General features: G+C 58.1%; 2 protein-coding genes across 13 annotated transcripts in view; one reads left to right on the top strand and one right to left on the bottom strand.

Annotated features, from left to right (window-relative positions):
• The first annotated feature begins 300 nt into the window (after window positions 1-300).
• Window positions 301-14,204, top strand: RTN4RL2 (reticulon 4 receptor like 2). The gene is made up of 3 exons (XM_086677382.1): window positions 301-670; window positions 6,249-6,730; window positions 13,400-14,204. The coding sequence occupies exons 1-3, from the start codon at window positions 640-642 to the stop codon at window positions 14,147-14,149; spliced, it is 1,263 nt and encodes a 420-aa protein (XP_086533508.1). The 5' UTR covers window positions 301-639; the 3' UTR covers window positions 14,150-14,204.
• Window positions 14,205-22,917: 8,713 nt separating this feature from the next.
• Window positions 22,918-25,589, bottom strand: part of SLC43A1 (solute carrier family 43 member 1) — a 32,221-nt gene continuing 29,549 nt past the window's right edge. For all 12 annotated transcript variants that reach the window (XM_086677372.1, XM_086677369.1, XM_086677371.1 and 9 more), the window contains 2 exons: window positions 24,323-24,446; window positions 22,918-23,247 (listed from right to left, as the gene is read on the bottom strand). In XM_086677372.1, the coding sequence (XP_086533498.1) occupies window positions 23,101-23,247; window positions 24,323-24,446 (271 nt within the window). In that variant the 3' untranslated portion in view covers window positions 22,918-23,100. The remainder of the gene's footprint in view (window positions 23,248-24,322; window positions 24,447-25,589) is intronic.

Raw genomic sequence — 25,589 nt, 5'->3', positions numbered from 1 at the left:
CCTCCGGGAAAGTTGGGAGGGGGGACTGGACAAGTCCACAGGGTTCCCTCACACTACTGCACCGCCGCCGCCCCCCTCCCCCAGGAAAGGATTTCTCTCGAAGCAAGGCTTCGCGAAGGCGATCGAACACCGTCCTCCGGGTTCCCCCAGGGGGGGAGGGGGTCGGGATGGAGGGGGCTGGAGAGCCGCGCCCGCCTCCTAGTGGCCAGGAGAGGGTTAAGTCGGCTGGCTAGGAAGCGAGGGAGGAGCCAGAGAGTGCGGGAAGGAGTGGGGGTGGTTGGGAAGTGCATCCTCGCTGTCCCCACTCTCCCTCGGCGAGCAGCCGGGGCGCACGGACCGACGGACTGACGGACTCGCGCGCCGCTCGCGCTGCTGGGGGGCGCTGGCACCGGGCGTCGACGGCCAGCTCCAGCCCTCCCAGCCCCGTCGCGCCCCGCCCCGTCCCGTCGGGGCCGATGGCTCCTCCCGAGGCCCGCAACCCGGGGGGCGCAGGGTAGAGCCTCGCGGCCCGGCCACACAGCCCGGGGACTCCCGGGCCCTCCCGGAGCCCCGCGGAGTCCCCGCCGTCCGTCCGGCGGGCTCAGGGAGCGAGTGGGAGCGCCCTCCCCCGCCGCCCCCTCCCCCGAGCGTCGAGACAAGATGCTGCCCGGGCTCGGGCGCCTGCTGCAAGGTAGGGACCTCAGCCCGCCGGCGGGCGGAGGGCAACCCGGGGAGGGGAGCCGGGTGCCCCCTCCCCCCCCCCCCCCGGGCGTGAGGGTGGGGCAGTCCAGGGAAGGAGCCTGGGGATGGGGGGGAGAGCTTAGCTGGGGGCCCCGCCCCCGCGCCCAGGGTGGCCGGCTGGAGGAGCGCACCCGGCTCGAGCCTGCTGGGAAGTGCGGGTAGCTCGTGACCGAGGGGGGACGCAGGGGCAGGTGGACCCGGCCCGGGCTCCACCTGCTCCGGGGGACGCTGAGGACTCTGGCCGGCTGGGGAAGCGCCGACTCAGCAACTCCTCGTGCCCCGTGCCTCAGCATTTTCCAGTCACCTGGGAAGACTGGGGGTGTGGGTAGGGGGCTGTCTGGGAGGATGGGAGGCTCGGAGGGAAACCCAAAAGGCCCTGCCTGGTAAGACAGATGGAGGACGCTAGAAGGGGGGGGGGGGGGGTTGTTTCACGGACTGAGTGACAAACTAGGGTGTGGACCGGAGATTGGGGGTGGGGTGGGGAAGGGGTCAGAGAGAGGGGGAGAGCAAGAGGCAGTCGGTGATGGAGAAAGTGGTTTAGGGGAGAGACGGAGAGAGAGGAGGAGGAATAAAGGTTAGACGGGAAAAACCTGGAGGGAAGTGGGACCCAGGTGAGGCCCGAGGAAGAGAGAAGGAGAGGGGAGACCAGGTCTGGAGGGAGATAGAGAGAAAACGAGGGAATGGGACCCAGAATCGGGAAAGGAGGATGCGTAATGGGAAAGAGGGAGGTAGGCTGGGACCCTAGGGACCAGGAAGGAAAGGAGAGTGGGAAGATGGGGAACCTAGAAACCAGAAAGGGGTGGTGGATGGAGATGGGGTGTCAGGAGCCGGGAAGAGGGTCCAGGATGAACACCAGGATCACACATAGCGAACCATAAATGGGAGAGGGGCTGGGGCTGGGGCTGGGAAGGAAGGAGGGAAGGAAGAGGAGGAAGGGGACTAGAAGGGAGAGAGGTACCAGAGGGGGCTGCCTAGGGATGAGACAAAGAGGCTTCTGGTAACCACTTCCACGTGGGAAGCCCTCCATTCCCAAAGCACCTGCCTGGCACGTCCCTTCTCCCAGGCAGTGGTCGGTGGGCCAGCCTGGGGAGCTCTGAGCTCAGGGCCTTGGAGGCAGCTGTGAGGGGGCAAGGGTGAGGACATTCGAGTGGGGTGGCAGCCTCCAAAGGTGGGCACCTTGGCTGGCTGCGTGCTGCCATTTATATCTCTGGGCCCCGCCGTCGGATCCTGCCACCACCACCCTGGCGGCTGCTTATTTTGGGGTGTCACATTCTGGCAGAGTGAGAAGCTGTTTGCAGCAGCTCTAACCCTCCGTCACCCGCATCAGTGCTTCCCCAGGCCCCTGCGTCACAGGCATCACTGCCACCTCCATCCTTCTCTGCGCCCCCACCTCCTCAGCCCCTACCCCCCTCAGCATCTGCCTGCCAGGCCGCAGCCCTTTCCCAGCCTTCTGGGTCTGGAACCGTTTGTTGTTCATCTGGGACCCTGTGCCCTTCCCGCAGAGCCAGAGCCCTGGATGCCCCTTCCAGGGGGCATCTTTTCCCGGGGCCACTCTGCCCGCTGGGTTAGCACCCTGGCATCTGCCCCCCAACCCAGAGTCCATCCACCTCCTCCTCCTCAAGCTCCTTCTCTCACCAGAGCCTCAGGACTAAAAGGTGGCTCTTGGGGTGAGAACCTTGTTCCTGAGCCTTGGTACTCCAGGGTGATAGCCCAGAGTCCTTGACAATGGTCTCTCAGTGAATGGATACTTTTTGGCTCCGGGCCCCTCAGCCTTCCGGGATCGATACCATGTACTGGCCTCTCTCCGCTCCCCCGGCAGGTCAATCCTCGCCCTATCTCTTGGACACTAGTCATTCCTTTTTGACTCCAAAATGGGCCATCCCTTAAAGTAGCCACAAGCTGGAGCCCAGAAGAGGAAATCTGCAGAGAGCCTGGGTCCCTTCTTTGCTCTCACCCGGAAGGGCATCATGGCTGGCCCAGCCCCGTGCACCTGGGTGCAGTTTCTGTCTCCCTTTACCTTAAGGGCAGTGACTGTCACACTCAGGTGTGGGTTCTGTGGATGATATGGGGTCTCCAGCTGCAGGACCTGGGGCAACTCATTTTCTGTGCCTGAGCCTCCCTCCCCTCGCCTGAAAATTGGGGGCAATAATATTGACCTCACGGGGTTATGTTACATTATACTGTATGCGTAAAGACACTATTTCTCTACGTAGAAATACCGTGCCTGGAGCACAGTAGGTGCTTAATGACAGATGGCTTCTGCCCACCCCTGCTCTGCGCTCCCCTGCGGCTCTAGCCATCACCTGCTGACTTTAGAAAAAAGGAAGAGGAGGAAAGAGAGAGGACGGGTGAGCCAAGAGGGTGGGGGAGGCTGTCACCACCAGCTTTCCTCCGTCCCTTATAAGTAGTGAGGGCTTCAGTGAACTGAAGGCTTCAAGAAAGATATTAAAGGCAGACTGCCAGACATTCATGTCAGGAGGCCTGAGCTGCTCACTCAGAAACTGACCCTTCCCCTTTCCGGCCCTCAGTGGCACTGCCTGTGAAATAAGGGTTTTGGCCACTGACGTACCCACTCCCCCTTCCAGCTCCGACGCTGTGTATCTTGCCCCGGCCTTTGCTAGGGAGTCACAAAATGGGAGCTGGGAGCAGACATGTGGTCCTCAGGGAGGGAAAGGAGATAAGGCCTGGAGGGAAGGAGTAATGGTGAGGAGCCGTGGGAAGCAGGGGGTGGGGAAGGGACCGTGTGGCGAGAAGAAAAAGGGCTCACACCACGGGCACAGACCGAGGGCGGAGGAGGGGGAGAGGTGCGGCCCGCCAGCCCTCACTGCCTCTGCCCAGGAGCGCTCCAGCAAGGGCCAGGGGTGGGGGGCAGAGAAACCCAGCGCCCCCCACCTTCCCCTCCTCCTTGCCTCCAGTGAGAGCCGCAGCCTGAATTATGGATGAGGCTCCTTGGGTTACAGCTGCTTTGCACGGCAGAGAGGGCCAGAAATGGTAACAGAGTCACTGTTACGCAGCAGCTGTCACAGAGGGGCCCCCTGCTCAGGGCCCCTCCTCAAAGACCCTGCAGGGAACACCAGCTCCAACTTGGGGCAGTGGGCCGTGATGGAGGGGCGGATACAGGGGCAGGTGGAGGGGGCGTGGGGAAAGAAGAGAGGAGCCCCCTGATGTGGGCAAGCTGGGGGCCAGGGAGTTGTGAGTCAGCCCCGGCACCCTTGGCCTCTAGGCTGGAGGACACCCTGGGGCCAGTGAGTGGCCCCTGACTCTGGAGAGCGGTGGGATTGCACATCCTTCCCCTGTCTCTCCTGGGATACCGGGCAGCCCTGGAGGCTGAGGGAAGAGCTCCCTAATCCTCTGGAGGGCTGTGGCCTTCAGAGCTCACACTCTCTTGTGAGCTTGTGGATAAGGGGTGGGATTAAGGATCAGAAAAAGGATTTGACTTCCCCTGGTGTCAAGTCCTTGGGGAAGCAAGCTCAGAGGGGGACTGCTAAGAAGAGAAGTGTCCTGGCCAGGCATCAGGAGACTCCTTTTTGGTCCTTGCCCCATCAACCACTTTGCTGTGTGACCTTGGGCAAGTTCCTTGCCCTCTCTGAGCCCCAATGTGCCCTCCATAGAATAAGAACTTGAACCCGATGAGCCTGGAGGACCTTTCCAGCTCTGAGATCTCCTGTTCTAAGCCCCAAACCTCAGTCCTCGTGAAACCCACCCAGGGTTCCCTCCTGCGCTCCCTGCCCCCCGCCTGGTTCAGATGAGGGGTGAGAGACACGCCCCTCCACCCCACGTGGCTCTGAAAAACTCAGGAGGAGAAAGTAATCGTGAAACGCCGCACGGGGGAGGGGTGAGAAGGGCCGAGAAACGCGGAGGTGGTGTGAAGGAACGGAACAGCAGCCGCTGTGTCACTGAGTATTACATCACACCCAGCCTACACACGCACGGGGCCGCACTCACACACACGCGGAGTGCAGCCGGCACACGCTCGCACGCTCGCACCCCACAGCGCCAGGAGGGGCCCGGTCAGAGTTGGGGTGGCGCCGGAGGTGGGGGAACAGGAACACCGCACACATCAGGCATGGGGTCTCCCGCCCCCGCACCTGTGTGTCCCCCCCAGGCGAGGAGGCGTGGCAGAGGGTCCACGATACCCACGCCACACCCCTTGCCTACCATCACACACACACACACACGCACACACACGCACACACACGCCACACGGCAACCTCTAGAGCACAAGGCACCACTTAAACTCACAGACCCTCGGTCTCTCCCCTGGAGTCTCTGAGGCCCAGAAAGCCCAGAAAACCTCGGGTCCTGGGTCCAAGCACCCATCTCCCTCCCCTCGGCCTTCATGGGCCTAATACATTGCTTGAAGCAGAAGGCTCTCAGTCTATGTGTGCCCAGGGAATCAGTGTCCGGGTTGTGGGGTGGAGGCTCCCCTTCACCCCAGGCCAACGTGCCAGCAGAAAATCCCAGGAGTCATCTGGAAGTCATGGTAAAGGGCAGAGGTCAAGCTAGGTCCAGTCCACAAGCTTAGGAGCTGCAGGGAGGGCAAGAAGACCAGGGGACAGGGATGGACGAGGGGGTCCTGCACAGGGATACAGGGGACCTAGACTCGGCTCTTTAGCCCCAGGCCCTTAGGCCTGCTTCTCCATCCGTATCATAAGAAGGCTGAGCTATTTCCAGTATTCAAGTTGCTTGAAAATATATATACGTATATGCATCTTTAAGTGACTTCGAATGAGAACAGCGTGTGGTATAAAAATGCAGATTCCCAGGCTGCCCCCAGGAATTCCGATGCTGCAATCTTTCCAGGACCACCCAGCTGATTCTGTTGCAGGCGGCCGCTGGCCCCAGATAGAAATGCACTTGCCCCTGGTCCCTAAGGGGCCTTCCAGCTTGGAGAGGCCCTGGTTCTTCCAAGGTGAAAGGTGAAAGCTGCCGGCAGGTGAGGGAGGGGGCTGCAGGCAGCAGTGGATTCTGCAGGGCCAGACCCCAGGTCAGCCAGAGAGGGCCACCATGCACAGGCCTTAGATTCACCAAGGCTCTCAATTTAGTTCCAGCCGATCTCAAATGGGGGCGACTCACTCCCCAAGGGACATCTGGCAATGTCTGGAGACATTTTGGTTATCATAACCAGGGGGCAGGTGTGACTGGCATCTAGCGGGTAGAGGAATACCCGAAATAGGACATCATATAGGACTGCCCCCGGCAGCAAAGAACCATCAGGCGCACCACACCGAGGCGGGGCGGGGGGGAGGGAGCCCTGGCAGTCCACATGGCCAAACCTACCACAGTGGAACCAGTTGAGAAAAGACCACCACTCGTCAAACAACGTTAAACCTCGCTGTCTACAGTGCCCTCTTGGCATCTCTTTATTTTTTAACACACCAGGAGCCTCAAAAATCAGAAGTGGCTGGGGCTTCTCGCGACTCTAGGGATGCACCCAGAACCCCTCCCCGAGAAGCCCTGCGGTGAGGTGTCCCCCGCACCCCGCGCTGGCCCGCAGCCCACCCAGACCCGCCTCCCTCTCCCCGCAGGTCCCGCCTCGGCCGGCCTCCTGCTGATGCTCCTGGCCCTGCCCCCAGCGGCCCCCAGCTGCCCCATGCTCTGCACCTGCTACTCGTCCCCGCCCACCGTGAGCTGCCAGGCCAACAACTTCTCCTCGGTGCCGCTGTCCCTGCCGCCCAGCACGCAGCGACTCTTCCTGCAGAACAACCTCATCCGCACGCTGCGGCCCGGCACCTTCGGGCCCAGCCTGCTCACCCTGTGGCTCTTCTCCAACAACCTCTCCACCATCTACCCGGGCACCTTCCGCCACCTGCAGGCCCTGGAGGAGCTGGACCTCGGCGACAACCGGCACCTGCGCTCTCTGGAGCCCGACACCTTCCAGGGCCTGGAGCGGCTGCAGTCGCTGCATCTGTACCGCTGCCAGCTCAGCAGCCTGCCCGGCAACATCTTCCGCGGCCTGGTCAGCCTGCAGTACCTCTACCTCCAGGAGAACAGCCTGCTCCACCTACAGGTGAGCCGGCCCCGCCCGGGGCGCGCGCGCATGCGCAGAGCTCTCCCAGGACCCTGGGCTGCTCCGTCCAGGTACCCATGGGGACACCCTTCCTGCCAAAGCATCTCTATTACTCTGCCCCTTCTCTAAGTTTCTGTGTCCCTCTCACTCTCTCCAGGCGGGGTTCTCTTTTGTTTTCTCTCCTCTGTCTTCCTGTCTGTGCCTGTTTGGGTCCCTTGCTGCCTCTCTCACTAACTCTCCAACCCCCCATCTGTCTCCCTCTGCCCGGCTGTCTGTCTGTCTATCCTTTTCTGTCCCTCTCTGCCTCTCTCACCAACTTGCCTCCCCCATCTGTCTTATTCTGCCTCTTCTGTCTGTCTCCCTTCACACGCCCACCCCACACACTCCCCCATGTCTGTCTGGGTGTATGTGTGTGTCTCTTTCTGTGATCCCTCCTTTCCCCCTTGGCTGCCTTCGGGGGGCTCTGCCTTTCACCGGGCACCCAGCCCGAAGGCCTTTGTGGCTGATTTTCTCACCTGCCCCCACACCCTCCCACGTCCCGGGGAGGAACAGCAAGAGGGCAGAGCCCCTACCATTATGCCCCATGGGAGGCTCTGCCTCTCTCCAGCTCACTGGGTAATGGGACGAGGGCAAGTCCTCCCCTTTCTGGATTCCTGTCCCCCAGACCTGGCATCCCAGTGCAAGGGAAGAAGGAGAACAAAAGGGTAAAGGGCTGTTAAGTAGCTGGAAAATGGATGCTCTGGAAACGGAAGGAATAACAGTAATTGCTATTTATTGTTATTGTCATTGATCTAAATATTGTTTATTGTTGTTGTTATGCTGACTGTTTGACAGCCAGATCCTCCCGTTCTATTTCCCCAGGAAGCAATCACACACCCTCCAAACCACTCTGGAAGAAATTCCTCCCTTGGCTACATAGCCTCTGGCTGGAAAGGGGGCAAGGACATCCAAACTCTCCCCTCTCCCCACATAAGCCTGGAAGGCTCTTGCTCCTCCCCAGGTCGGTGCCTGCCTGGTCTCACCAGTGTGCCAATTTGAACATCAGGTCAGTGTTGACGTGGACAGAGTTAATGACAATACCCTAACAAACCTGCGTCCAGCACCCATTATGGGCTGGGTGCCGAGAACTCAGCAGGGAACAAAACAGACCAAGCTCCCTGCCTTCAGAGATAGCATTCTAGTGGGGGGAGACAGACCAGAAGAAAAATGCAGAGGATGCTGGAAATCTTGTCATGGCTATTATCACTGCAAAAATAATGATAACAGTAGCATCCACTACTGCTCAGTGGGCACACTGTGCGTCTGGCACAGGCATCGACAGGCATCGACTCTGGTGTCGTTTACAGGCGTGTGACAAATTTTGACCGTCCTGAACCCCAGTTTGCCCATCTGTAAAACGGGGGCAGCAACAGCCCCCATCTCCCAGGGATTTTATAAGCGTTCAGTGCATGAATAATTTGTAAGGCACTTAGAATAGTGCTTGGCATACGGTAAGCACTATATAAATGCTTGTTAAAACACTATTTTAAAAAGAGAAACAAACCTCATTTAACATTGGTCTTGGTGAAATGGCCCATCTTGGACCCAATCCTGGAGATTTGGGTCAACCTCATGGATTATCCTGAGGCCATGAGTGGGTCCCAGAATACTCCCTCCCTTTCCCTGCCTGCCTAAATTCGCCTCAGATCTCAGGGTGTATGAAGTCTATTCGGCCACCTCACCTCATTTCCGTAGCCCCGTTGGAGGCTGCTTCCTCCACAGAGGAGGAAGTGGAGGCCGAGAGTCCCAAAGACTTTGTAGATATAAGGCCTCTTCCCGCGAAGTCTCTTAAACCACTGCACAGAGTCCACGTGACAGGGGGCTAGCGTGTCCCACCATCTCGCTGAGCCTCATGGGAACCTGGCAATAGGGACACGGGATAGAAGCTCCTGAGGCCACTCAACCAGGAAGGGCGGGTGGCATTCGAGCCTGCGTCCACTCAGACTTCTCCACCGGGCTCTGTCCGGGCACAGGAAGTACAGCAGTGTGGGCTCCCCTTTGAGAGCACGCGCCTTGGAGTCTGCTAAACCAAGGTTCAAATCCTGGCTCCCGTAGGACTTAGGACAAATTACTCAACCTCCCGGCCTTCCATTTCCTCGTCTCTAAAATGGCAATCGTGATGGTACTTAACATTTATCTAGGACATTTTGTAAGGTGGAACACTTAGCCCTGAGCCACACTCAATGCGGGTGCTATCATCATTATCCTATTACAGCCAGTAGTTCAACAACTACTCCTACGGAGCCCCTGACCTCCTTAGCAATATAGATCAGTTGGTTCAGAATGACGACTTTGGGGCCCGAGGGCCCGAGTTTGAATCCCCCTGCTCTATTTTCCGACTTACTGAACTTTAGGCAAGGTGCCCCCCCCTCTGAACCTCAGTTTCCTCATCTTTAAAAGGGGGGGGGGATAAAAGTAATACCTGCCACAAAGAACGGCTGTAAAAAGCAAATGCATTTGTGTATATAAAGCACATAGTTCAGTGCAGAATAAATCATGTCGTGATGACATGACCCTCCATTGACCCTCAGGCCACGAATGGCAGCCAGAGCCTGAGGTCAGGAAAGGCCTAGGCAAAGGGGGCCTTGAGTGGACACGGTGAGGGCGGGGGGTCCCCTGAAACAGGACATGTGTGTCAGGCACCCCTTGGTGTGAACGGTGTTGGGGATCATGGGAAGGAAGTGTCTTCGCACCTGGCCCTTCATAGAGGAGAAAGAGCCAGCCTCTGCCTGGGAGATGCCATAGGCAGGTGAGGAGACACGCGGGCGGGAGTGAGATCCACAGAGTGCAGGTGTGACCCAAGATGGCGCCTACCCAGAGAGGGGAGCTTCGGAGGCGGTGAGAGGGCCACAGCTTTTCAGGAAGAGGAAGGTGGAGGTGGGATGGGGTGGAGTTTCTCATGGACCGTCTGTTGTAGGCCAGGCACTGCACCAGGGGGGTTCGCTCATCAGTGGATATTTACAGAGCACCTGCTATATGCGAGGGATTCTGGCGGCGAACAGAAACAGTGTCCCTGCTCTCCTGGAGCTGATGTCCTACTTGAGGAGAACCAGATGATAGAGACACCAGGTCTCTCCTTTAATCGTTACAGCCTGCACGGTACGCAAGGGCAGTCTCTGCACTCTGGCAGATCCAAATTGGAATCCCAGGTCCACTTCTGATTTGCTGTGTGGCTCTAGGCAAGCTACTTGACCACTCTGAGCCTCACCGGGCCCATCTGTAAGGTGGAGAACATGACCTGCGCCTCGGAGGTTTGTTGTGGGGGCGAAAGCACATGCTGCTTGCAAAAGGCTCCGCACGATGGGCGGCTCAGAGTAGGCGTCATTCCCCCCATTTAGCAGCTGAGGACGCTGACCCTCAGCAAAGCTCAGGCACCAGTCCAAGGTCACCCAACTGCTGAGGAGCGTAGCCTAGCATTGGCCCCCGTCCGCCTGACCCCAGAGTCCACATCCACATTCCACCATACACGGCTGGTGGACCCTAGCCAAGTGGCTTGCCTTCGGGGAGCCCCACTCTCCTGTTCTCTGGAAGGGACATAATAATGTTATCGGCCTCGTGGGGTCGCGATGATGGAGTTGCTACATGGGACTGGGCAGCACAGAGCTTGGCACACAGTGAGAGCTCAGCAAGTCAGCTGCTTGACGATGCTGACGCAGACGATGACGGTGACACCTGGCACAGACTGGTGAGCATTGTGAGTGGGGGTGCCTGGCACAGAGTAGACACTCAATACAGTTTTGTTGAATGAATGAGGTACATTCCAGGACTCACTTACTCATAAATATCAGATGAGGTTGGATCTTAATGATCAACCATCTCCAGTCCCTTGTTTCACAGATGAAAACACCTGAGGCCCAGAGAGGTTCGTGGAGCTGCCCAAGGTCACACAGCCCAGCGGCTAGCACGCCAGAGACTGGAGCTGGGAGGGTGGAAGGCAAAGTGAAGAGCAGAATGCTGGGCGGGGGGGGGGGGGGGGGGGGTGGGGAGGCAGGGCAGGGATGCTGCCTTTCGATTCCAAATGGATGCAGGGAGCTGTGAACTGACCTGGGGGGAGGTGAGGGAAATGTGGTTTTCCGAGATGGATGTGGATGACTTTAGCAACCACTCTCAGCCCTGAGGGAGGGGGTGATGTGGGGGGGTGGGGTGGTGGTGAGGGTGAGGGCTGTGAAAGTCAAGAGCTTATTAATGCACAGAGAACGTCTGAACAGGGAGAGAGGAAGGCCCGGATTTGAGAGCTGCAGCCCAGGAAGTGGCTGTGGGATTTGGCAACAGCTTGGAAGAGGGGAGGGGTGCGGACCCCCAGACAGAGGCTCAGCAAGGGGAAGGCCAGGACTTTTGCAAGAGGGAAAAGGGGGCAAGGAGAAGAGGCGGGAATTAAGGCATTCTGTAGCCCCCAAGTTGGGACTGTGGGTCAAAGGCACCTGAATTTCTGGGTTGTCTGAACCTCTGGTGCTCCCTTCCTGACCTCTGGAAGTCCCCAAAGTGCCGATTACCTCTGCTTCTACTCCCGCCCCATACTGATCCTGACCAGGGATCTCTGGGTGGGGCCCACTATTGCTAACACTCCATAAAAAAAACAGAAACCCTAACTAGGTGTCTCAGTGGAAGGGTTTCAGAGCCCACTCCCTGAGGCGGGGGAGGGGGGGTTGGCCAGGAAGACAAGGACAAGGAAGGCCAGACAGGGACAGGCTGAGGCCACGGCTGTGCAGAGAGCCCACTGGAGACCTGAGCTGGACACACGGGGTGGTGGCAGCAGGGGGCAGAGAACGCTGGTGTCAGAGACAGCCAAGAAGGTTGAGGGGACGGATCTCAATGTGGCCAAGAAGAGGGTTCTTGGCAGGCTCAGTTCCTGTAGCAGAGAGGGCGGAAGGCAGATGGGAGGGGGCGAGCAAATGCGGGAGCTCAGGAAGGTGGAGGCTGTGGGTGTGGGCTAGGAGTCAACGCCCTCCCCCCACCTGAGAGCCAGCGACCAGGCTCCTGAGTGGGATGGGCAGGATCATCCCCCCTGGCAGGAACCGGTGGGAACCACAGCCTGGAAACAGGACCCAGGGGTGAGCTGCCTTGAGCACAGCGTATGCTCTTATCGCTGGGAACTAGATTTCCTGGGCCTGCTGACCACAGCGATGTCCCGCACAGAGGGGTGGATCTCAGTGCTGGGGTCCTGGGCCCTTCATCTCTCTGGGTCTTTGTGCTTTCCTCCATAAAGAGTGGCTGGGCGGTGGACCCCAAAGCACTGACTCCCAAGTCTGGCTGGCCATCACCAAGCTGGTGAGCTGGATAAAATGCAGAATCCACCCCCCTGCCTCCTACCCACCCTCCCCTGTGCAGCATACCTAGACCTATTCCCTCACCCCCATTAATTCTGAATAAGAGCTCAAGATCCTTCCAGCACTAACTTGGCCTGATTCTGGGACACCCCCCCCCCCAGCCCCAGGCAGGCAGGCAGGCAGGCGGGGCAGCCCCTCTAAGGGGACCAGTGATGCAGGGCATCAGACAGCAGGTTTCCTTCCCCTTCCCTGCTGCCTCCGGGGGTGGGGGGAGGGGGGCTGATGCTTGGTGCCATTAATTTCCCAGCCAAGTAGAATAGCAGAATTTTTGAGCCCCACGAAGCTCCTCTCTGTTAGAGGAAAAGGGATGGACCTAATTGTAACTGAGACCCTACTGTCGTAATAACCACCGTTTATTGGTGGTGGTCTGTGTGCCCAGCGGGTACTGTATCCTTCCAGCATGATCTCACCTAACCCTCAGGTTGTTCTCTGGGTTATACATGCTGAGGAAACTGAGGCTAGATGAGGCTAAAGAACATGCCCGATGTAACGCAGCTGGAAAGAGGGCAAGCTGCATCCGAAGCCCTGGGCTGTCACTCCAGAGCCTGTGGGCTTCACTGGACCGAATCCCAATGTGCCAGGCACTGTGCCCAGCACTTCACCCATCTGCTCTTTGTGTGGATCGTCTTCTTTAATCCTCAGAACAAACCCGGGAGGAGGTACACTCATCCCCATTTTATAGATGCGGAAACAGGCTTAGAGAGATTACTGGCACGGCCAAATCAGCAATCATGGCCAACCCACAGAATGCCTACCCCTGTGGAAATCCTGTTCTAAGGAACTGAGTGTATGTTGCTTATCTAATCTCCACATCTCACAGGTGAAGAAACTGAGTCAGAGATCCTGAGACTCGCCCCAAGTGGCACAGTCAGGACTGCTGGATCCAGGGCTTGAAGTCAGGCAGTCTGGCTGCCCCGTCTGCATACTTAAGCAAACCCAGGGTTCTCCTCTTCCAAGTGTGGTCCTCGGACCAGCAGCATCAGCACCACCCGGGAACAGAGCCTCAGGCCGCACCCCAGACCTGCTGAATCAGGAACCCAGGGGGCAGCACGCAGGCCCCTGCAGGAGATTCAAAGCACTAGCGGTCTAAGAACCAGTGCCCTCAACCGTATTGCGTTCCCCACCTTACCCTCTCCGCGGGTGAGGGGAGGCAGGATTCAAACCCAGGACTCTGAATCAAAAGGTCAAACCCTTTCCGGTCTACCGCAGCGCTCCCCCTCCCCTCCCTCCTCTCCACCTGCCTCTAAGGACCGCTCTCTTCTCTCCCTCCTCCCCGTCCTCCCCCCCCCCCCCCCCCCCCCAGGATGACCTGTTCGCGGACCTGGCCAACCTGAGCCACCTCTTCCTGCACGGGAACCGCCTGCGGCTGCTCACGGAGCACGTGTTCCGCGGCCTGGGCAGCCTGGACCGGCTGCTGCTGCACGGGAACCGGCTGCAGGGCGTGCACCGCGCGGCCTTCCGCGGCCTCAGCCGCCTCACCATCCTCTACCTGTTCAACAACAGTCTGGCCTCGCTGCCCGGCGAGGCGCTCGCCGACCTGCCCGCGCTTGAGTTCCTGCGGCTCAACGCCAACCCCTGGGCGTGCGACTGCCGCGCGCGGCCGCTCTGGGCCTGGTTCCAGCGCGCGCGCGTGTCCAGCTCCGACGTGACCTGCGCCACCCCCCCGGAGCGCCAGGGCCGCGACCTGCGCGCCCTCCGCGACGCCGACTTCCAGGCCTGCCCGCCCGCCGCGCCCACGCGGCCCGGCAGCCGCGCCCGCGGCAACAGCTCGTCCAACCACCTGTACGGGGTGGCCGAGGCCGGGGCGCCCCCCGCCGACCCCTCCACCCTGTACCGAGACCTGCCCGCCGAAGACCCGCGGGGGCGCCAGGGCGGGGACGCGCCCACAGAGGACGACTACTGGGGGGGCTACGGGGGCGAGGACCAGCGGGGGGAGCAGACGTGCCCGGGCGCTGCCTGCCAGGCGCCCCCGGACTCCCGCGGCCCCGCGCTCTCGGCCGGGCTGCCCACCCCTCTGCTTTGCCTCCTGCTCCTGGCGCCCCACCACCTCTGACTGCGGTGCTGAGACTGAAGAGGCCATCGTCACCCCCCCCCCCCCCCGCCCAGCCCCGCCCCCGGCCTTGCTGCCTTCCTGTCCCCTCCCCTCTCCTCTCTTCCCAGGGGACCCGGCCTGGCCAGGCCTCTCCGTGCCTCCTGGGCTGTTGGCTCAGGGCAGCCCCCGGAAGTCAGGACGCGTCTGGTGGCTCAGCCCTGTTCTCCCCAACTCCGGCCATTAACTCTTTCCCACCCCAAGGCTGGGGTGGGACACCCCAGGCAGCCGCTGTCCCCTTCTCCCAGTGCCCACCGTGGACGAGAGGGGCTTTCGTCCGCAGAGCATCTTCCACCAGCAGAGCCTTCGGAAGCTCCCGGGAAGGGAGCCCCACCCAGGAGCCCTTTGGAGGGATGCCTCACTTGGGGCCAGGCTAACCCGAGGCCCCTGCTTATCCTAGCCCCCCTCAACCTCCCGACACCGGAGGAATACTTTTCTCCTAAGTCTACCCGGGACATTTTTTAGGGTGCCCAGAGAGAACTTTCCTCTCCACCGTGGCCCCCGTGTGGTGAAGATCAACATAAGTTGTTTGGGGAAAAAAAAATTTATTAAAAAATTCTATTATTTTACCTTCTTCTGTAAGATTTGTTGGCTCAGGACCTCAAAAGAGGGAAGAGGGCTTAGCACCAGTGGGATTTCAGGGCCAGGAGGGTTAGAGAGAGGGGATCCATCCCATGCCATCAAAGCGCTTCTTGCTGGCTGGAGCCCGTGTGTATGCTGCTCCCCGACGATGAGAAGCTCAAGACTGAGGAAGAGGGGTGTTTGCGGAGCCCCGGGCAGGCCAGGTGAAATCTGACAGCCAAGAGTAGGGGCTGACATCACCTCACCTCCCCATTTGTCCCAGAGAGGCAGCTACAGCCCACCCTGGGTTGTCTGGCCCTGAGGAGCTAACCCTGGGGAAGGCCTGCAGCCTGGTTAACAGCTCCCTCGCAGGCCCTGTTCCTTCAGGAGGGAAGAGCATTTCTCACCTCACCCTGCAAGGAGAAATAACAGACATCCACGGTCACAGCCAGCCCAAACATGGCTTTGGGCAAATCTGAAAAAGGCACCTCTTCCTCAGGGGAACCCAGCCCCACAGCACAGCAAACACCTTAGCAAGCGGAGCCTAAGGCTGAATTTCAGCTCACACTGGCCCCGTTGGCTGAGTGCCTTTGTGCAGTGTGCAGCCTAACCCTACAGGTCAATGTTCTCTTTCCCATGGCTCCTGCAAGGTGGGATGGACCAGGTCAGAGAAGCAGTCCTGCAAGCAGTTTAGAAGAGAGACTGAGGTCCTGGGGTGACCAGAGGGACAAGAGTCCCAAGTTGGGGTGTCCTGCTGGCTTGAGGTATGACCAGAAGCTTCATCTTTCCAGTGTGTGAAGGGGAGACTGAGGGGAAGGAAAAAGCTCGACTAAGAAGGACTTGGGATGGAGCCTAGGAGTGAGTCTCACCAGAGCAACCTAGGGAGAAGGTGGATGGTTTACATTTAGGATTAAGAAGCTACCTTGGGGGGTGGGAGTGGCAAGAGAGGGGACCAGATGCCAGCGCTCAGACGGGAGGGGTGCAGAGGTTCTGTGACTCTGGCCGGGCAAATAGAAGGCTGGCCAGGAGAGGAGGCAGAAACAGGAAGGAGTGGACGCTGAAGGCCTGAGGCAGGCCGACTTTGGATAGTGTGTGGGGTGGGTGGGGAGATAGTGAAAACGGCTAGCTAGTCAGGAACCTGGGGAGCTCTGGGTCGGGGGTCTCCCAGGTGCCTGTGTCAGGCTGACTTTGAGGAGGCTAGCTACTGGGACCAGGGGGCCAAGAGCTCTGATGGAGGACGAGCTGCTGGGGGCTGGGCAGGGCAAGGGAGGGTGCTGGGAAATCAGATGCAGGCCGTCCAGGTCACAGAATTATCGTTGTGAAATATTCATGGGCCTTCGGTCCAGATTCTATTTCAGAACAGTGAAAGCAAGAGGAGTGTGTGAGCCTCAGGAAGAAACCTACAGCAAAGCCTCTTTCCACCACCCCACCCCCACCAGCCCAGACAGACCCACGGACGCCCATCACGTGCACACCCACGCTCACACGCTCTCTCACACACACTCACACAACGCAGAGCTACGGAGCACGTGCAGGCAGGCTGACACCCACGGGTCCCACAGACAGGCAGATGTACCCCAAATACCGGCGTGCACGCATAGCCGCACGGCCACCGAAACAGGACTCCGTGCACCGACCACCTCCAGAGATCTGACTGGCACAGACCCCCAGCGTCTCCAAACAACTCAGAGTCACAGCCTTGAACCCCACACCCTGAAACAGGAGGGGCCGTTAAGACCATCCAGTCCAACCGTCGGTGCTCTGATGGGGAAACTGAGGCCCAGAGAGGGGAAGGGATTTGTCCAAGACTCCCCACCCTGGAAGGAAACAAAGCATCGTTCACCTCTACCCACATTCTGCATTGTCTGCCAGGCCCCCCGGCTGGCTGTGCTTAACTCCTCTCTCTAATGTCCTGTGTCTGCTCACTTACCCAGTTCTGTCTCAACCCACCCCTTCCTTTCCATCCCCCCACCACCTCCCTGCTTCATCTCCTCATTACCTCATGCCTAGAATACAGAAGAAAATAGCAATAACCTCCTCTCTGGTTTTCCTACATCCAGTCTCTCCCTCCCACCCAGCCTGCCCATGGTGGCCAGATTCATCTGACCAAAATTTGCATTATGTCCTTATGTCACTCAGAAACCTACAATGCGTCGTTACTGCCTACAGGTTACAGATAAAATGCCTTAGCAGAGCATCAAAGACCCTTCAGAGTCTGGTGCCAACTGCCTTTCTAGCCTTTTCTCTCATGGCCTCACCCCAAATCCTCACTCTAAAAAAGCTAGAATGATTGGATCATGCACTTGAAACCCACAAAGCTCAAAGTTCCTCAATCTCCCCCAAAGTAGGACGCTTCTCCCCCGCTCCTCAGATTCCAGACTCCAGACCCCTTCTCCAAGGCCCAGTCTGCACCTCTCTGACCTTCTCAGTGGGAGTTCTTTTGACTGTCCTTCAAAGCTGCAGCAGAGAGGCTCGGGCTCAGGCTACCTCGAAGCAGACGGCTGCCCCCCACTGGCCACCTTGGGAATCACAGACAGGCTTCTGTCAACGTGAACTGAACGTGAGCAGCCAGCCGCCTGGGGAGAGGAACAGGAGAAGGACGCCAGATGACGGCCTTTATAAGCCCTTAAGCCTCTAAGGTTCTTACACTCAGTAGGGGGAAGGGTTCTCAGCCCTGCTCTCTGAGCTGCTGGCTCCTGACTTTAGATCCCTGATCCACGAGAGAACCCCTCTCCTCCGAAATACAAAGATTTGCAGGACACTGCTGAAGGGAAGTTTGCCCACCAGCCTCTGAGAGACCACAAGGCCGGCTACAGTCCAGGTGGCAGACCCAAGGTCCGGCTGGGGTCAGGTTTCTACATGAATTTTTAATACGTCCAGCCAGACCTGTCAGATGTTCCGAAACCTGAGCATCTCTTTTCGTTCCTGTACATGATGCCCTTCCCCATCCCCATTGCCCCTGGGGCGGGGGGCAGGGAGGACAGGCCAGGGACGTGTACCAGTGGCGTCTGGAGAAGTGATTCGGGGGAAGTGGAAGGCGAATGACCTAGTTATTCTCCCACTTACTGTGTGACCTGCAACAACTTACTTAACCTCTCTGAATGTCCGTTGTGTTTTTTGTCTTTCGTTTGTGATCTGGGGGCAATACCGGCTGCTTAAATTGAGCTGTTGTGGGGAATAAGTACAATACCCCCCTGGAAAGGTGACCTACATGGTTGCTGTTGTCCCCTTTCCTCAAGTCCGGCTTCCCTCCTCCGTTTCCTTCCAACACCAGAGGTGCCTCTTGCCCCTTTCTTTTGGAGGTGGGGACTCTGGCTGGGCCTGCCACTCTCCCCCAGTGACTCTTTGGCCTTCCTAGAAACTTCAGATGAAGTGGCAAAAAGGAAAGGAAGTGAGAAGGAGAGGCCAGGCTAGTGGAGTAAGAGAGGAAGATGGTCCAGCTGAGGGGAAGGGGCAGACAGGAAGCAGAAGACCCTACTCAGAGAGAGAAGAGCCAGGTGCAGGCTTCTTTCTTTCTTTCTTTCTTTCTTTCTTTCTTTCTTTCTTTCTTTCTCTCCCTTTCTCCTTCTTTCTTTCCTTCCCTCCTTCTGGCACCTTCTCCACAGCTGGTCGGGTCACGCCAGAAGCCAGAATGGCCATTCTGAGCAGAGGTGAGGTCAGGAGCATGGAGACAGGTTTGGAAGTGGGGGGCTGTTGAAGGAACCTGGCCCAGTCTTTCCAGCACACCAACTCCCTGCCAGTGTTTCTAAAAACGAGGGTCTTTTCCATCTGATTTAGGTGGGAAGTTGCTAAAATGCAGATTCCAGAGCCCCCCAGACCTGCTGAATCGGATTACTGGGGGGGGACCCTAGAACTGTGTATGTATGGGGGGGGTGTCACCAAGCATCCTAAGGGTTGAGAAACACCTGAAAGGTGGGGGGAGGGGCAGGGGAGAGGCCGCAGACAGGGGAAAGGAAGCAAAGGGAGAAAAGTTAGATACCCCCCACCCCCACCTCAGACACACTTGATGGAAATAACAGACAACACTCCAGAGGGGAAGAGGCTGTTGCCAGGGATGGGGCATAAAGGATGGACGAGTCAGAGGGAGGTGGAGGAAACCCACAGGGGAGGGGACACTGCAGCAGTGAGACCCAAGGTAAGCAGCCACAAGCGGAAACAGACACTTGCAAGGTGTTCCCCACCCTCGTGGCGATTTGAGACCCCGGACCTCTGGACGTGGGATGTGGACACGCCGGAAGAGTCTTCTCGGTTTCTGGGGTGGGGGCTCAGGCAGGAAGCCTCGCCTGCAGGGACGCGCGGCCCTCCCGGGAAGCCACCACACAGACGTGAGGATACTCACCCATCAGTCCCGAGCCAGAGCCCTCCCCTCCCCTCCCCTCCCCTCCCCTCGGAACTGGGCTCGGGTCCCGCACCCGCCTGACCTTCTCCCTCCCTCCACCCCCCCAGCCCCGGGTCCCAGCTCATCTGCATAAAGTTCCAATTAACACGTTTTCCCTCAGCTATTTACGATCCCTGAACTCGCTCCCAGCTCGGGAGCTGGCTTCCCGCCGCCCCCTCGCCCCTCGGAGTGCGGCCCCCGTAACCCTAGCGCCCCGGGCAGCTCGAGGCGGCCTTGACCCCGCCGGCCGGGCCCGCGCCAGAGGGGGGCCAGGGATAAGGGGCGCGCCCTGGGGCGGCGGGCGGCGCAGCCGGGGGCCGCCGCAGGCCAGAGGCCAGGCTCTCCGGGAAAAGGCCGGCGCTACCCCCCTCTTCCTGGGAAGAGATGGGGAGGGGGGCTTCTCCTGGGAGACTCAGGGCGTCGAAATTCCTCGTTCCTCATCCTCCGGCCCCCGCACCCCTCCTTCCCCCCTCCACCCCCCGCCACGTACCCTCTCCCCTCCCCAGCCATCTGTTCCACTCGGCAGCGCCGCGACAAACACGGCTCCAGCTCGCTTCCGCCCCTGCCCAGCCCCCTCCCCAAGCTCTCCACCCCTCCCCCGGGAGGCCGGGATTTCTGCCGGCAACGCCCACCCCGTCCGAAGCCCCAGCTGGGCTTCGGCCGACGTCTGGACCCACTCCTTCCGTCTGGGCATCTGTGGGGGTGCAGATAACGCTTGCAAGGGTGGGGGTCGGGAAGGCATGAGATCTCAAAGGAGGACAGTGCAAGCCAGGGTAGGAGTCTGGGGGTCGAAGCCCGGGAAGGACCGACCCGTGGGGAGGCTGTGTGTGGGGAGGGGTGTGGGGGGCTCCCTTCCAGGCTCGCCGCCCCCTCCCACCTCTTCCATCGCATCCCGGACACAGCCCCGCAGCGCCGCCTGCTGGGCACACCCATCCCCCGGCCCACATACCTTGCTTCCTCTTCCAGCCAGGACCCGGGGCGGGTGGGATCCATCGCTCGCAATCGCTCGCGATCGCCCTCCACCAGATTACTTGGAAAGTCAAGGCGCGGGATGGTGAGCAGTGAGACCCAGGTAGGCCCTCCGGGAACCCGCCCAACCCGTTGGTGGGTGCTGTCCAATTCTGGTTTAGAATGTTGCAAAAAGGGAACTGTGTTAGAAGCCAGGAGTCTGGGCTACAGCAGCCAGGGATCTGCTATGTGACTTTGTCAAGTCTCCAGACCCCTCTGGACGTGTTTTCTCATCTATGAAATGGGTGGATTAGTCTGTTCCATTAACTTCTAAAGATAATTTAGGACAAAGAGGCAGTTCATCTGTGATACTGTCTTCAGCACTAACATTTGAGGGTTCTCCAAAGTTACACACGCACACACACACACACCCGCGGGTGGATTGGGGTGGGGGAGATGAGCAAGGCTTTTGAGGTCACTCTCAGCCCTGTGAGGAGAGCTGGGCTGGGCTGAGAAGCTTGGGACCTCCTTTCTGTCCCTAACCGCCCTGGCAGGCCTGTGGTTAGGACTCAGCAGTCAGAGTGTCCAAGTTTCAAGCTCAGTTCCACACCTACCAACCGTGTGCCCTTGGTCTTGTGCTTTAACCTGTCTGGGCTTTCCTCAACCTACAAAAACAGTGTGAAGACACTAACCTCTTGGGCTATAGTTAGGACGAAATGAGATAACCTGTGAAGTACAGGCAGATTCTCAACAAATGTCAGCGCCCCTCCCTGCACACCCCCCCCCCCCCCGCCCCCGCTCCATTCTGTGACTTGCTCTAGCCTCTAAGGCTGCTGTCCCAGGGACATAAAGAGGTGTCGGCCTGAAATAAAAAAGGTGGAAGTTCCCGGAGGGTCTCTCATTCTCAAAGATGGTGTCTTTACCTTTGTGATTTTAAAGCCTCATTTCGATGTTAAAAATAAGTATAAATATAGTAGAAAGTGGAGCTCAAAATTTGCATAAGTTTTAAGATAAAACAGGAGACTATAAAAAAGTGTAAATTTCAACAAACCTCCAGCATTCTAAGGGATTATTTCTAAAGCATCCTGCCCCGATCCCCCTGTACAGACAAAAGCAACCTCCTGGCTGTACCTCAAACCATGGGAAATGGGGGAGCAGGAGCAGAGGGCAGGATGTGGGCTCCCTCCAGACACTAAGGGCAGGGATGGTTAAGCAGAGGGAGGTGAGGCAGACAGCCAGAGGTGGACAGGCTGGCACTTCAGGTGTCCTACTTAATGCCCAGCCAAGCCTGGGTGGGGGAGAGGGATGGGAGTGTGGGAAAATACCCCCCCCCCAACAAAGATACAGGCACACACCAGCCAGTCTCTCACTTCCCTTTTTATTTCCTCTAAGACCTACAAAAGGCAGTACCAGGGAGGGAACCTGCCCTCCGGCCCTGAAGGGGCTTACCCAACCCCCAATACCCCATCCAGGACACAGCCACCACCTCAGGCCCCTTTCTTCAAGGGGAAGGTTGTTTCGTCCACACACACACATTCACACGCACGTGCACACAAACACGTACACGTGCATGTGTACGCGTGCCCGCTCTCTGGGCATCGCATAGCTAGAACCCTAGGGGTAACCTGTTTGTTGATCCCACAAGCCGCCAGGAAGCACCAGGAGGTGGGCCCCTAGGATGAAGGCCCAGAGGCAAGACAGCCCGCATCCTGGTCTCCTCCAATCTGAGGAGAAAGAAGGCCCAATCCTTCTAGCACAGGGCTGTCTTCAGTCAATGGAGCATTATTGCTTTGGGGAAAATTTTTTTTAGTTCTTTTTTTTTTTTTTTTTTTTCCTTTTAGCAAGTCCCTACAAAAATAGAACTTCTCTTGGTATTTATAAATCCACGGCCCAGCTCTGTGCGTATGTTACAGGTAGAAAAGCCATATGAGGCATTGCTGGAAGCTGAGCTAGCCCAGCCTGAGTGGCGGGGCCCGGGCTGTGGACGGACTGGTGACTGCAGGGCGGCCCGACGACAGTGAAGCTTCTTGTCCTCCCGCTTTTAGGTAATTTGGCCTTAAAAGTACCTGGGGTGTTGTCTGTTGGGGAATTGCCCTCGACAGGCCCCCTGGGAAAAGAACCATTAGGGAAGAAAATAAGGTTCTGCAAGAAGTTGAGCGGCTCTACGTTTAGCCCTTGCCGTGCCCTGTGGAGACTCCTCCACTCGCAGGAAGGATGGCCTCTGCATTTGCCAGCAAAGAGGGCCTGTAAAGGAGAGACAAATGGATTTGAAAGCCCCACTCGGGCAACTAAGGAGTGTATCTCTGGGCACAGGTGACTTCAACTCCTAGGCCCACCTGGCCCCCCGGAGGCATTCCAGATGGTGACTGAACCTAGTCGGTTCACGTACAGGATGGTTCCTTAGTTCCTAGGTGCGTTGTCTCTCTGAGAATGTGTGAGGCATGGGTTTCTAAGGTCCTATCGGCCCCTTCCCGGCACCTCGGACCGAGGCAAACACATTGTTCTTCTGGACTCTTGTGGTTAGGAGGTCATGTCCCTGTAACTGTTCCACTTGAGGCATCGAGAAATGGAGGGCCTTTCACGAGAACAGCAAAGCAAATGCTTTGTAGATTATAGATAAACGCAGATGCATAATGGAATAAGGTAAGAAATTAATCAATAATCAAAGGGTATGCGGGAACTTTACGAGAAAATCGCCATGTTATTTCTTAAAGGTTGACTACACGTAGGAACATTTTTAAAATTAGGCGATGTTAGGAACACACAGATGACGTATGCTCCAAGGAAATCACTAGCACACATATCATGCCACGTTTGCTACAATAAATCGGCCAGTTCAACGCACTGCTGTTGTCTGTGTCCGTTTTTATTTTAGTTTTTTATTCTAGTTTTGTTTTATTTTCACTTTTTCGCCGACGCCGTTCATCCTTCGGGAACCCCTGGGCCCGCTGGAGCCGGACTCCGGCAAGGCATTCCCTTTGGTAGCTCAGGCCTTGGCCTGTCATCCGGGTCCCTTGGCTGCAGGGATCTAGGCAGTCACCTCGGAGCTTCCAAGCACCTTCTTTGGGCCCTCCCAGTCGGTGGCGTACTCCCTCTGGAGCTGGGCACGGTAGTAGAAGAGGTAAGAAGGCAGCAGGAATCCCAGGAGTGAGAATAACAGGAGGCCCAGATTCACCTTTAGGGCAAGGAGAAAGACAAGAGTCAAACAGGTACCCGCTTCCCCCCCATCACCCTCAAGGGCCCTCCCATTTAACCTTCAGCAGAGAGGAGAAGGCAGCCATTTGTACTCAGGTCCTGGGCCACAATGATAAATATAGCTAGTGCTTCCAGTGTTCAGTCACTGTTCCACCAATATCTCATTCAATGTTCAGCGAGCTCGTAAAGTTTCTTAGCCTAGTTGGAACCCTGGCTGAGGCTGGTGCCCACACCAGCTGGAGCCCTCTGGGGAGCTACTGAGGCAGTCTGGGCTACTTTCTGACATGGAAGCTTTTGGGCTGGGAACCATGACCTCTGAGGATGCTGACAAGGGGATCCCATTGCCGGTGCTGAGAAGAGACTCGAAGGCAGTTAAAGGAGCCAAGGCACGCAGCCGGAGGACAGGAGGCCCAGGGCAGTGGCCCTCACGTGCACTGGGCCTCGGTCCACACCCGGCTCTGCCTTTCTCGCTGTGTGACTTTGGGCAAATCGCCATGACTCTAAGTCCCTCCTCAGGGCTGTCAGTACCTGGTGAGCATTCACTAAAGGGTGGCTACGCTTTCTCCATCATTCTTATGGGAGAAAGGTTACGGGACAGGTGGCCCCACAGGGCAGACAGAAGGTCAGCTTTAGGGAGGCAGATGTCGGTTCTGGGTAAGGAAAAGCCCTTCTGACCATACCAATGGCTGCTGCCCCGTCACTGAGGGTGTTGAGAGGGTTTGTTGGAACCCCTTTCCAGAGGTGCTGGAGAAAGGATCCATGCACTGGGTGAAACTGGACTGCATCAGAGCTAGGCCACTTCACAAGGCACCCGGAGGCTTAGCACAAAGATACTCCTGGGCCCAGGGTGAGGGATGCTGATGCGGCTGGCTGGGGAATCTGTATTTTTAACGCGCTGTGACGGGTTGTGATGGACAGCCAGCTGGGGAGCCCCCAGATCAGAGACCTTCAGTCTGAGAGATGAGTGAGGGATTCTGTCACCTCAAGGCCCCTCCCCCTCAGTCCCCTGGAAAGGGGCTCCTGCTCTCCACCCCCACGCCACCCGCAGTTCTCACCCAGAAGGGCTCTCCTTTCAAGGGTCCCACCATGGCCATGAAAAGCGGCTGCTGGAGCAGGGCAAACACAGCACTGATGAGGGACTGCAGACCCGTCAGCGTCCCAAAGTGGTTGGACGGGAACCTGTCAAGAAGAGGTAGCCCAGTTAGGACGGGCACGTGGCCCTCTCCAGTCCAGCCCCCTGTGCCAGACTCCCCCCCGCCCCCAGGTTAGGCGGGCAGGGTGGAACTTAAGAGCCTCTTTGCAGGGCACCTGGGTGGCTCAGTCAATTAAGCATCCGACTCCTGATTTCGGCTCAGGTCGCGATCTCACTGTTTGTGAGTTCGAGCCCCACATCGGGCTCTGTGCAGACAGTGTGGAGCCTACTTGGGATTCTCTCTCTCTCACTTGCTCTCTGCCCCTCCCCCACTTGTGCGCACACACGCCCACTCTCTCTCCCTCCCTGTCTCCAAATAAATAAATAAATAAACTTTAATTAATTAAAAAAAAAAAAGCCTCTTTGCCTGTGCTTTCTGGACTCTGGCCTCAAAGCTGTGTGCTGCGGCTTCGGGGCCACTAAGCTGGCTTCTGCCAACTACTATCTGTGTGATAACAGCAAGTTATGCAATCTCTCGGAGACCCACTTCCTCCACTAATAACCGAGATAGCACTGACCTCGCTGGGCGGTTCATTTATTCTTTTGACAAGGATTCACTGAGTTCCCACGTGCCAGGTGCCATTCTAAGGCGCAAGCACATTCAGCACTGAACCGAACCCTCGTAGAGGTGGCTTTCTGGTGGGGCCGGTGTCAGTCAGACAACGAGCAAGATACACACACAGATTGTTGGCTGGTGACGAGAGCCAAGGAGAGACGTAGGGTGGAGAAAGCAGGTGGGGGCGTCCAGGGGGCTGCCACCGTGGACAGGATGGCCAGCAGAGGCCTCACTGACAAGGGGACCCTGGGTACGGACCTGGAGAAGGTGAGGTAACTGTGGGCCTTGCAGCTATCTGGAGGGAGACTGTTCTAGAAAGAGGGAACAGGAAGCGCAAATGGCCTAAGTAGGGGACACACTTGGGGTTTCTGAGAAATGAAGAGGCCGCAGCAGAATGAGAGAAGGGGGAAGGGGGGTGAAGAGAGCAGACAGGGCCCGGGGTGGGGGAGGGGGGAGCTAGACCTTGTAGGGCCTGTTAAGCCATAACAAAGCCTCTGGCTTTTTCTCAGAAACAAGGCAGGAAGCCATGGAGTGACAGAAAAAGACTTATGTCCCAGCAGGTGTCTCCAGCCCC

Source organism: Puma concolor, chromosome D1, assembly GCF_028749965.1.
Source record: "Puma concolor isolate L17-30 chromosome D1, mPumCon1.1.hap2, whole genome shotgun sequence".
NCBI classification, from domain to species: Eukaryota; Metazoa; Chordata; class Mammalia; order Carnivora; family Felidae; genus Puma; species Puma concolor.
Note: the sequence above shows the minus strand (reverse complement) of the source record. Positions and strands in the feature narration are given on the sequence as shown.

Coding starts and splice junctions, on each gene's coding strand:
- RTN4RL2 (XM_086677382.1), top strand. CDS start 640: ATGCTGCCCGGGCTCGGGCGCCTGCTGCAAG. Junction 671..6,248: donor GCTCGGGCGCCTGCTGCAAG/GTAGGGACCTCA, acceptor CTCTCCCCGCAG/GTCCCGCCTCGGCCGGCCTC. Junction 6,731..13,399: donor ACAGCCTGCTCCACCTACAG/GTGAGCCGGCCC, acceptor CCCCCCCCCCAG/GATGACCTGTTCGCGGACCT.